Source organism: Diceros bicornis, chromosome 22 (genome assembly GCF_020826845.1).
Source record: "Diceros bicornis minor isolate mBicDic1 chromosome 22, mDicBic1.mat.cur, whole genome shotgun sequence".
NCBI lineage: Eukaryota > Metazoa > Chordata > Mammalia > Perissodactyla > Rhinocerotidae > Diceros > Diceros bicornis.
This window is the reverse complement of record NC_080761.1, coordinates 54257912-54270489: the sequence shown is the minus strand read 5'-3', so window position 1 is coordinate 54270489 and position 12578 is coordinate 54257912. Positions and strand designations below refer to the sequence as shown.

The window sequence follows — 12578 nt, the reverse complement described above, 5'->3', positions numbered from 1 at the left end:
AAAATATGGTATATGTTCCCTCCAAAATACAAACTATCTTTTAAGCATTGTGCCTCTTTCTGCATGGTGAAGGTGCAACATGCCCCAGACCACTGTTGTTCAGCTCCTCCCTACCCCAGTAGCCTAGAAATTTCACCTGAATTTTTGAAGGACTTCCTTCTCTCCTTCTGGCATACACGGATCTTACCACGGCATTTAGGGTGATTGCTATTTCTTGAGCATCAGTAAGATAAGGCTATCAGTTTAAAGGACCGGTTTGATCTTCGGTGGCATATCAAGATTATCTCATGATAACCAGAGCAGGACAGTTGACACATCCCTGAGGTAAAACAGTGAAGGTGTACTGCTGTCATTCCAGTTGAAAAGGAACTGAGTTTGATGGTCTTTAATTGCCAGGTATAGAAAGAAGGCAGGTGCTACATTATTGGCTGTAACACGCTGTACCAAGGTCTTTGGCAACCTTACGTGTTTGAAGGTGCTAGAATCTTTGCAATTCCTCTAGCAACGCAGCATTGCTTTAAGTTGACTATTGTAGGGGGAATGTGATGGGGGAGGCACGGTTCAAAGGACTTCCACTTGGCCCTTCCCACCATAATTTTCCTCACTCCATGGTCAAGGAACCAGTGTGGAGATTTTGCTAATTACTAAGGATACCACTCTACATTCTGAAACCAGAGAAATAACCACTGGACAGGTCTTAGAGACGCACTGTGAGATGGACCTTGACCAAGATCCTCTATAACCTGACCTCCATAAACCCTCACTCTGACTGCTGGACCACAACGGGGATGTGAGCCCCAAGACTAATATTAACATGAGACAGTATTTAATAATCCCCCAAAGGTCTGAGTATTTTCTGTTCCCCATTCATAGTCACCCTGGCAAATGACTACAGATCTCCCCAGGGAAGGCTTAGAGCAGTGACTCTCAAATTTTAGCATACATCAGAATCACCAGAAAGGCTTGTTAAAACACACATCACTGGGCTACTGCTAGAGCTTCTGATTCAGAGGAGTTGGGGCAGACACAAGAATGTGCATTTCTGACAAGTTTCCAGGTGATGCTGATGCTGCTGGTCCAGGGACCACACTTTGAGAACCACTGACTCGGAGAAAGATTTATGGAATCCACTTGTGAAAGAGACTCAGGCCTTCCCACTCCCCACCTGATCAAGGGGCTTCAGGTCTGGGGAACTAACCTAAGTCGAGGAACTGGGTAGAAGACTGTAAATCCCCAATACAATTTGGATCAAGTTTCTCCCCACCAGGCCTAGAAATTTTCCACTTATACCAGTCAAGTAGCACATCAGTAAGCTATCTATTTCACTCCTAGGGACGCTATGATCGATTAGCTACCACCACAGATCCCTGTGGTCATAGCACCTTCATTACCACTTGTCCCTGCAGCTTATATGATAATTTCATTCACCTTACTGCTCATGGTTAGGTGCCAACATATGGCCTCTACCACTCAAGGATTCCATTATCCCCCTTGAAATAAGATTGCCCAGTCCCAAGAGGGCATCTCCCATCCTCATCTCCTGCCTACTAAAGAAGCCACTATAGTGCTTTTCAAAGAAGCCAGTAATACCCTCACCAATGCTTTTCTTATTGCCTTGGAGAAGGAAGTGTCTTTCTGGGCCCTTCAGAGATGTGTGGTTACTGGTTGCACATAACAGGTTCACTCCAACATTCCCATCTCTCTAACCTTTGTACTCCTTCCTCTACTTTGTACTCAAAGTATAGTCTGAGGACCAGCAGCATCAAGCATCACTTAGAAGTTTGTAAGAAATGCAGCAACTCGGGCTTCACCCCAGACCTACTCAATCAGAATCTACAGTTTAACAAGACCCTCAGATAAATCACATGCACCCAAAAGTACGGGGAGCAATGTTCTACAACATGCCAGTGAGGTTCTAGCATCTCAACCTCATTGATCATAGGCCACTGTGAGTCCAGGCTCCCAGTAACCAACCCAACAGACTATGAACGCCACTCCCAGGTGCTGAGCAAATACAGTAATACCCAAATCCTGGATGAGGGCACCCACATCAATAAAATTTGTCCTCACTGGGCCCCAGGATTCTCCCAATATAGCTGACAAGTTCCTGCAACTCATTCAGCATATATATTCTTATTCTTGGAGCACATCTTGTAGATTGCTGTGTAGGTGATGTTAGAATCAAACTCTCACTATGGGCCTGGGGACTATGTGGGGTAGTCAAGGTGGGTCCCGAAAATAAAATGCATGCCCTTTGCCAGCGAGTTACTAAACACATTTTTTATCGGAAGGAAAGGCTGGATCATTCACGGTTTGCAGGGGAACGGGGAGTGTTCTTCTGCCAGCAAGGAAGGTTTAAGGGGATCTGGAGGTTCAAAACTCTCAGCTTTGTTCATTTCTGCCCAAATGGCCCCACCTCAAGTCTCAGAGCCCTACTCTCCCAACAATGCCCTTATTTGAGCACGAGGGATATGGGACAGTTGTGCATTTACCTGGTGTTGTAACTCTGCAACCCATACAATCAGGTCCTGGGCTTGATCCTCAGTCATATCTGCCATGTGGTCACATAAAATAAAGACTCCTTAAGAATTCCGTGGAGGTTATCTGGATCTCCACCTGCACCTTGAGTTAGAAGTTCATGGTCTTAATCTTATCTTTTCCTTATGTAATTTTGCTGGCACAATCAGAAATAGGCTGCCCACCCAACAATGTCTGTGATCCCCATTGGAAATCAACATTTGTGGCCATAGCGATTAAGTGCCTCAGGCGTTATATCTCCTGATGTCTTTCCCTCCAACACTCCACCCTATGCCTCACTGGTGATAGTCTAAGTGACTGTGATGCTTCCACATGCTCCAGGTGACTAGCGTCCTCTTTCCCCACACAACGAGATTATCCGTGCACTCATCAAATATACGAGCAACCCAATCCTAGGATCTCATTTTGGGAATCTATTTCCAGGGTATCATTTACTTCTGGTACCATTCACTGTATCAGTCAGGATCCTGGCAGGAAACAGATGGCACACTCAAAAATTTTAACCAGAAAGATCTTAATAAAGGGGCTATTTAAGAGGTGGGGTCAGGATTAAGGAACCAACGCAGGATTGTGAGGCCCTCAGGGTTTAGCAGTAGTGGGAAACCGCTCCCATACCAAGGCCTTAAGGGCAAGAGGAGGGAACAATGTTTCAGGAGCCTTAGAGATAGACCCATGGAGAGGAGGCAGCCCAAAAGGATCTGTGACTGTAGATGAGTGGTTTGAAAAGTTCAGTACATATCAGAGTCACCTAGAGGGTGTGTTAAAATACAGATTACTCCAGTAGGTCTGGAATAGAACCTGAGAATTTGCATTTCTTACCAGCTCCCAGGTGATGCTGAGGCTGCTGTCCAAAGAACAGTCATTGAGAACAAGTGCCAGAGAGAAATTATGCGCTGTCAGAACTGCAACAAGATGAAGGATTTGGGGAATTAATACTTCAACCTCTCTCCTACCACCCACTGATCTCCTGCTGCCGCCTCCCATGGGCCAAACTCAAACAGAAGCTAGAGGGCAAGTAATGTAGTCTGTGGAGGTCAGCCTTCCAGAGAACAAAGAGTGGAGAATGGAGGGGGGTGGGGAAACAGAATAATCAGAACCACCATAAATAGAAGGAGGGATAGATCAACGGAAAGACAGATGATAGATGAGCTAACAAGTATCTGAATGGAAGGATAGAGTAATAATAATGGTTGATACTTAACGAGTGTTAATTATGGGCCAACCTCTGAACGAAAGGCTTTACTCAAATCACCTCATTTAATCCTAAGAAGCACATCTATTACCATTCCAGTTTTACAAATATGGACACTAAGACACAGAAACTGGATAACTGGCACCTGGCCACGTAGCCAGCGAGTGGTGGAATCTGAATCCCAACCTGGGCATGCTGTCTGTAGAGCCTCACTCCTCTGTACTGGTCTATGATCAATGCACAGCTGGCAGACAGGCAGTGGGGCAGTAGTCAAGAGTGTAAACCTGAGAGCAGAGATATCTGAGTTTAAGACACTTACTTGCAGGGGGACCTTGTGCTCTGAGCCTCATTCCTTATGTGTAAACAGAGAGAATAATATGATAATAATAAAAATGACTTCCTAGTTTTGTTGGAAAAGTTAAGCAAGGTAAAAGTGGTAAAGTCCTTGATCCAGAGCCTAGCACATAGTAAACAACCACAAATACCATTACTGCTAACATTATTAACGGATGGAAAGAAAGATGTCACCTTTATGGAATTATCCCCCAACCAGAAGAGGGTTCAGAGCATGGTTGGGATTGTTGAGTGGGTGTCCCACATATTAATTTTTCTTTTGAGGCCTTCTCTTTGGGTCTATCCCTGGTCCTTCTCATAAGGATAGGAAATCACCCTCCCCCATCCGCCGATTCCTTGAAATTTGAGGATTTGTCTGAATATGAGCTGGCCAGCCCCTCTCCTTAGAAATCCCCTCTTAGTTCCCAGGATCGAGAGGAAGGGAAAGAGGAAGGGGGCTATTCCAGGCCAGGCTCCCGCCAGCTGTTTGGTTGACCCAAGTGTTGGACGTATGAAAATGGCAAATAGAGATGGGGCAGTTCTCACTGAGCTAGGAGGTTGAATCCCAGAGACCTGAGATATGGGATGCGGTACTGGGCCTCTTTCCAAGGAACATTCCCTTTCAGCTCTACTTCCCAGAGGATGAATGGGATGGGCAGGTACTGTAATGACCTGGGGAGGCAACCCCAGTCTCCGTGGTTGTTCTGAGGGCACCAGGGAACCTTCTTCACCACCAACCGCACCGGAGAGAAGAACCACAGAGAAGAGAGTAAGGATGAGGGATAAACCTAGGGAAAGGGGCGCAACTCCTCACTCCAGCCCCCCAATCCTGACCATCACCTCTGAAGGCCAGCCCTATGGTTGATGATGCAAATGTCACCAAGGAGGTGACAGTGCAGACCCTCTCTCTGGAGCTGACAGCACAGGGTCCCCTTCTCTTGGCCGGACTACAGACTGCTTAGGTTCTCAGAACTGAAGCCAAGGAAACCAGAAGAGGGGGGAGCTGCTGAGGGGGAGGAGGGAGAGCAGTGTCAGGTTCCGTCAGAAAGAGGGGGGCAAAGGGGAATCCACAGAATGGATGCAGAGGGGAATTTCTGAGCAGAGAAAGTGAAAGTTCTGGGTCTTAAATAGGAGGCAGTTGCAGCCTCACACAGGCTCCCACACTCACATGCCCAGACATCCTCACACCTCGAAAGGACGCCTGTGCGCTCCCCACTGCTCCCTCCCGCTCCCAGCCAAGTCTCAGCCTCACACAGACTCCTGCACACGCCCGGAGATTCACTCACGCTCACACACTCGTTGTCAGTCCGCCTCTGTGCACCCTCCATGGCACCCCACGCAGCTGCACTACTGGCCCTCAGCCTGCTGACTCTCTCGACCTCCCCTGGTAAGGCTGAGGGGAGGCTTAGGGTGGGGGGCTAGAGGGGGGATGTCTAGATCTCAGACTGCTTGGTGCTGGACATGAGGGACACTGTGAGTTAGGGCTGCATGTTTCAGGGAACCTGGGGGTTCCCTGTGCCCTGTGTGTGCCTGTGAGTGTGGGTGTATCTGGGACCCTGAATTCCAATGTGTGTCTGTCTCTTGGTGTATCCCAGGGCCTATGGCTGCCCCTCTCTCTGCAGGCTTTATTTCCTGCTGCCTCAGTGTCCCAGACAGAAGGAGAGAACAGTATATATTTGCTTAAGGTGGGGAGAATGGGGGACACTGAGGCAGCGCTAATTGTCAAAATATTTAGTCATTCATAAGTCCTCTAACACCGGCCTCCTGCTACCCCACCCCACCCCGTTCCCCACCCCCATCCATCCCTCACCAACGCTGTGACCATTAACTCTTAACTCTTCCTTTATGGGGAAGTTGAGAGATCCTGGAAGAGAGGTTGGGGTGATCCGGGCAACAGGAAGGCATTGTGGGGCTCAGGGCAGAGGTTGTTTACCAAACAGCTTAGAAGTACTTCAATATGTTTAGCAACCAATAGAGCCATATCGGTGCATGCTGGCTGAATATCCCCTAGCTGCCTCCACACACACACAGGCGTCCTTAATCCCAGTTAGGGCCCTGGCCTCCCCTCTTCAGGGTCCCTGTGTCCTGACACTACCTTCTTTCCCAGCTCTGGGTGGTGCTAACGACGCTGAAGATTGCTGCCTGACTGTGAACCAGCGCCCCATCCCTGGGAACATCGTGCGAGCCTTTCGCTACCTCCTCATCAAGGATGGCTGCAGAGTGCCCGCCGTTGTGTGAGTTGTGGGAGGAGCCTGTCTAGCCTCATCTCCCCATCAGCCCCTGGTGACACCCACCTCCACCTTCTTCTCCCTCTTCTCCTTGCCAAGTCCAACCTCTGCAAGGAAGCCCCTGAACAGGTTCCCAGATGTGGTCCCCAGCCTCTGCCCCTCACACCAGGGTCTGCCAGGACGGGTTCCAGACCTCCATTCTGTCTGACCTCTGACATCTGACTCCAGGTTCACCACGCTGAGAGGTCGCCAGCTCTGTGCACCCCCAGACCAGCCCTGGGTGGACCGCATCATCCGGAGACTGCAGAAGAACTCTGTAAAGGCAAGCCTGACCCTCCCCAGTCCTGCCTCCTCCCTTGAGCCCCTGCCCAAGACCCCCAGCCCATGACCTTGTCTCTCCTTCCTCCTCCAGAGCAAGCGCCACAGCAGTTAGCGCACGACAGCCCCAGAGGGAGCCCTGTGTCTGAGTGAAGGGACATGAACCACCGTGGCCCTGGGGAACCCTGGACCAGAAGGGAGAATCAGGCCTCCAGCTCCCCTGCACCAGACCTGACCCAGCCAGGGCGAGCCTGGAGTGTCTGTGTGAGTGTGAGTGAGAGTGAGGGGTTGAATGTGGTGGGAGCACAGCTCCTCCTCGCCCAGACTGCAATGCTTCCAATAAAGCCCACTGGCACCCACGGATCAGTCTGTCTGCTGTTTGCTGTCTGTTCAGGAGGACCAAGATTGGAAAGGGAGAGATGGAATGGCAGGATCTGTTTTCCACCCTGCAGACTGACCAACGTCCTCATCGACCTCCACTCACCCAACACCCTGTGTTCTCAGGATCAGCCCCCACAGTCAGGGCCCCACCACATGTCTCCTCGCAGGCCTCTCATACTCCATGGCTCAGCAACACTAAACCTGTATCAGTTCCCTGAATGTGCCAACTCTCCAATGCCTCCCAGCCTTTGCTCTCCAGGAAAAGTGTCCAAGTATCCAGGCATCTCAGTGATTGGATATCACTGGAGGGATGTCAGGAACCAGCTCTCATGACTGGGGGAGGGACAGAGGGCCCAACTCTACTGCCGGGGGGAAGTACCCATCCGCCCATGCCATTCCCTCTGTCTGGAACACTCTTCCCATCTGTGTCTGAATGACTCTTCCTCGAGGAAGCCTTCTCTGACTCCAGGGTGAGTTGGGAGCCTCCCTCCCTCTCAAGTTCCCAGGACCCCCTGCCCCTCTCCTCCCGCAGCACTCATCATTCTGAGTTACAATTGCTAGTTTATTGGCCTTCCTGGACAGGGATCATGTCCATTTTGGTTTCTACTGTCACGCTGGTGTCCAGCTTGGGACAAGGTAGCCACTCAATAAATATTTGTCTTGAGAATGAATAAATATGTGAGGAAAGGTGCCACAGTTGGGGGGAGGGCCCATCTGTCCCTGCAGAACCATACCTCCAGGCCAGTCCTCCTCTCTGGCACAGTTAGTCTAGGCCAGGTCCAGTCCTATCTGGGCAATCCTGGGGTCACACTTCTCAGGGATACTGACAGACTTGGGAGCCAGAGGTCAGAGTAGGAGAGGCTCGAGAGGATGGAAGAATGAGCAGTCAGGGAGCCAGGGAGATTCATGCAGTAACCCCCCAGCAGCCTGCAGCCCACCTGGGCTTCAGGGCCAAGGAAACGCTGAGGCCAGGGGCATCACAGGGAAGGAGTCTCAGCTCTGGGAGATGAAAGTCCTGTGACTCTGGTAGCATCCCACAGGGCTGCTCTGGGAGGAGTGAGCTCCTTCTGCTTGGGAAGGCCCCTGGGGAAGCTGGCTGGCCTCCTGGCTGTGTCCCCTAACAGCCTGTCCAGCTGGGAGCAGCCAGTCTGTGCCACTGGGGTTGGAATGGCAGCCAGGACACAGGCTAAGCAACCTCGCCCAGGAACTGGGGCCATCATTAGACCAGGTATACCTCATCGGGTAAAACAGGCCTGAGCAGGCCTGGGCAGCCTGGGATAGGGAGCGGTGGTAAGGGGTTGTGCCAACCCCTCCTCACTGAGCTGAGAGCATGGCACCTTCTTCCTCTCCCCTGCTTCCAGAAGTAGGTGTTCAAAATCTCAGATATCCCAGGTCTTAGAGTCACAATGAGTGGGTGGGATGCGGATAGTTTGCAGGAACAACTGCTATGGCTGGGAAGTTTGGCTCTGCTGCCTGGGGGAAATTACCCATCCATTCATGCATCCATGCATCCATCCAGCCAGCCAGCTGTCTCTGCATCCATTAGACCTCCATCCACCCATCCACCCACACCTCCATCTACGCATCCATCCATTAAGTCAGCCACCCATGGTGTTCCACAGGTCCCAACTGTGGACACCCTTTGGACCGAGTGCCCTGTACACCAGCAGGCAGAGAACAAAACAGGTGTGGGGGGGCACATTGCCCAAAATCATTCTCAGTTCCCAGTGAAGCCAAGTGGAGGTCAGCCTGCCACAGAGGCAGACACAACCTCTCCCTCTGGACCCTCGGGGAACACACAGACAGAGCAGGGGAGGGGAGGGTGGGAGCCCTGAGGAAGGTGCTACCAGAACAGATGCCCCTGGACACTGCCTCTCTGACACTGCCACAGGGAGTCCAGGAACAGGTCAGGAGCTCAATGCCCAGCCCCCAACCCCACAATCCTGTTTCTGCCCCTCACTGTGCGACTCTGGGCAAGTCCCTTCCTCACTCCCCCTCCAAGGCCTTAGTTCCCCATCTGTTAGGTGGGAGCAGGAGCTTAATTTTTATGAGTCTCTCCAAACAAAAACTTGACTCCTGAATCTTTGGGTCTCAGGCTAACCCCCAGCATTCAAACAGGCTCCCCCAAAGTCATGCATATTCAGAAACGTCCCCACAGCCTGGGGCCCCAGGGACCACCCTCTGGGAATAAAGGGGAAGCTGAGGTTCGGAAAGAGGGAATATAACCCAGGAGCTACTGTAGCAGCTAGAACAGCCCCCTGCTGGACCCGGAGGCCTGTGGAATGAAGAATTGGAGAAAGCCTGAGGGGTGAACACCAGAGCCCCGTGGGGAGCAGGCATGTGGTCCTCCCCACCGCTTCTCCAGCCAGCGCTTTCCCTCCTGGCTTTCTCCCTCTTTTTTTTTTTAATATATGTATCATAGTATTTTTAATTATGGCACTTTTTCATGCAATATGATGCCAGCCTTCTTAATCACTGACCAAAAATTCAATTCTGGGCACTTAAGTCAAAAAGTCAAACATTACTTTTGTTAATTGTATAAATGAGAATAATCTATTTGTTTTCATGGCTATTTCCTTCCAACCTCTGGCAATGCTGGCTATAAGCTCATAAGGATAATCCCCAATTTGCAATAGGGTTTGTTTGAAAAGTTTTCAAGTTGGCTGTCTGAAACTGTGAAATAAGCCAGATGGAGAAAGCCAAATACTGTATGATTTCACTCATGAGGAAGATAAAACAACAACAACAATAAACAAACGCATAGATACAGAGAACAGATTGGTGGTTACCAGAGAGGAAGGGGGGTAGGGGAGGGTGAAAGGGGTAAAGGGGGACATTTGTACAATGATGAATGGAAACTAGACTTTTGGTGGTGAACATGATGTAGTCTATACAGAAGTCAAACTATAATGATATATACCTGAAATTTATATAATGTTATAAACCAATGTTACCTCAATAAAAAATAAAGTAGGGCCAGCCCTGGTGGCCTAGTAGTTAAGTTCAGCGCACTCCACTTCGGCAGCCTGGATTTGGTTCCCAGGTGTGGACCTATACCCTCTGTTAGCAGCCATGCTGTGCTGGTGGCCCACATATGAAAAAACAGAGGAAGATTGGCACGGATGTTAGCTCAGGGCGAATTTTCCTTAGCAAAAATAAAATAAAATAAACACCACTACCTATAAAGTATTGAGCACCTATCTTAAATCAGTCTTTGATGCCCTATATATCTGCATTTCCCCCTTTCTTTCTAGTTAGTTCCACCCAAGAAAGAAGGAGGTCATGCTATAACCTCCTCTTCCACTTCCTTCTCTCTGGCAAGACTCTCTCAGGATCCACGGCTTAGGTCTTTTCTATCAATATTCTTGTTATCTACTGGTTGGCATAAAGAAATCTTTGAAAACTCTACTGAGGGCCTGACTACCATTTCTAAAATGCATCATGAGTTTCAGACAAGAAAACTTCTCCCTCCCTCTTCATCCCACCCCCAGCCACCAACCCTCTTGGGCCCTGGGTCACATGCCCTAACCTCCCTGCCAGATACATGAGGGCTTAGCTCAGCAACCTGTGACTTGTCCCACCCCTCTCCAACATTCTCAGCACTGTGACTTCGTCTAATCAACACCTGCCCATTTCACTCTGATGTCTTGACAAGCACTAGATCTTGTTTTATCCTGAGTTCTAGTGCGCCCGGGGCCTACCTGCTGACCTGACAATGACGAAGCTGCCAGATCTGACGGTGGTATGGACTCTTAGCTCCCCAGTCAGGATACAGAGGCCTTGCTGCCTGCCCCTAGGGAGACAGCTTCCTCTGTAGCGCACATGGCGCCTACTACAGGTTCAAGGCCAGCAGCTGAGCGATACCTCCCTCCCCAGAAGGCCTGTGGTCCCAGCAGCCAACATCTCCCTACAGGAACCTGACATCCCTGCTCAGGGAGCTCCCAGCCTTTTTGTCTGCCTACGTGGTGGACAAAAACTTCCTGTCCTGTCTATTGACAGAGCTCCCAGGGGAAGGGATTGGCCTGTCCATCTCCACTGCCAACATTCCTCTCCACAGGGGCTGGCACAGAACAAGGCCCAGTACACATTTGATTAACACAAAATGGAGCTGAGTGCGGCTCGTTCCCACGATGCACCCCCCCACACACTCACACCTGGAGCACATCCAGTTCTCAAGACAGCGGGGCTGCCTCTGCGGCATGGGGAATGGTTTGGTCAGAGCCAGCCCCAGACGGTTTTGATCATATTTTCACCATCACATGTTTGAGTTCTCGGTAAACCCCCACCCCATGCTCCCCTTCTCTGGCATCCGGGAAACTCAGAAACAGCCAGAAAACCTTGGGAATTACAGTCTTACAAAGGAGCAGGGCTCCCAAGTGGGGAGTTTCCTCAAGGGCCCCTCTGCAGGAAGATGCAGGCCCTTCTCTGGTCAGAGAACTTCCTCAATGGCCCCGAGACTTTGTCCACATGGAAGGACATGGCTTTGCAGTACTAGCTAACTCACCACCAGTGCTTCCTAGGGGCTGGGCACGGCTTCCGTGCTGTCCTCGTGCTGCGGTTGCAGCTGAGGAAACTGTGGTGCAAAGGTGAAGTAACGTGCCCGGGCTGCACAGCCGGCTAAGTGGAAGAGCCGGGGATCCTAGCCGGGCACTGTGGCTCCAGAATCTGCACTCTTAGCCACTACAGATACCACCGGTCTGAGGCGACCCATCTCCTAAGTAAAAATGGGGAACAATATGTCACGGCCAGGTCTGAGCAAGTAGCCCTCAGGCTATAGGGAAAGCCATTACTTCGGGGTGCTGACCATCTGCCAGGCTCCAAGCTGAGTCCTTTATGTGCATTATATCATTGCATCCTCAAACAACCCTCTGAGGAGGGGATCATTAGTCCCATTCTATGTGTGAGGAAACCGAGGCACAGAGAGGTAGACTGACCTCCCAAGTCCACTCAGCTAGTGAGTGGCAAGGCTGAGACTGCAGCCCAAGTCTGCCTGACCCGTGGCACTTGGGCTGAGGGCTGAGGGCTGGGGGCTGGGATGTCCCGTTGGGTGGAAAGGCTTGGCTTCCTAGGAAGAACCAGGAAAAAACAAGAGAGGCTGGAGGTCTCAGGCAGGACCCCAGCGCCTGAGCCTCCAGGAGGAATGGGCACGGGTTCTGGAGGTCTGCTCAGGCCTCAGTTTTCCCAAGAGTGGAGCCACAGAGAAGGGGATCAGGCTACAGCCGTGCCCACCTTCTTATCTCCATTCCCAGGGTAGTATCAGAGGCCAGGACCTGGTGACACTGAAAGGAAAGGAGGAATGAGGGAAAGGGCTGAGATCTGAGGGCAGGGGCAGGGGCAGGACCCGTCCTGTGGGCGGGGCTTCTGGAGGAGGTTGGGAAAGGCTTCTGAGCTAGGGCCTCTCTGATGGCCTCTGAGCCAGCCTGGCTGCGACCTCTGCAGGGCAGAGCATCTGGGGACAGCAGGGTTGGGATCAGACCCCTGCAGGACTCGCTTCTGGGGTCCACTTCAGTCTCCTGAGGGGCCAGGGATGGGCTGGACAGGGGTCAAGGACAAGGGCAAGGGCACAATTCTAAGGATTTGAGCAGCTA

At 51.0% G+C, this 12578-nt stretch overlaps 1 protein-coding gene across 1 annotated transcript; it reads left to right on the top strand.

The window, feature by feature from the left end:
• Nucleotides 1-5388: 5388 nt before the first annotated feature.
• CCL19 (C-C motif chemokine ligand 19) lies at nucleotides 5389-6724 on the top strand. Its single transcript, XM_058566140.1, has 4 exons — nucleotides 5389-5450; nucleotides 6171-6297; nucleotides 6520-6613; nucleotides 6704-6724. The coding sequence occupies exons 1-4, from the start codon at nucleotides 5390-5392 to the stop codon at nucleotides 6722-6724; spliced, it is 303 nt and encodes a 100-aa protein (XP_058422123.1). The 5' UTR covers nucleotide 5389.
• Nucleotides 6725-12578: the final 5854 nt, after the last annotated feature.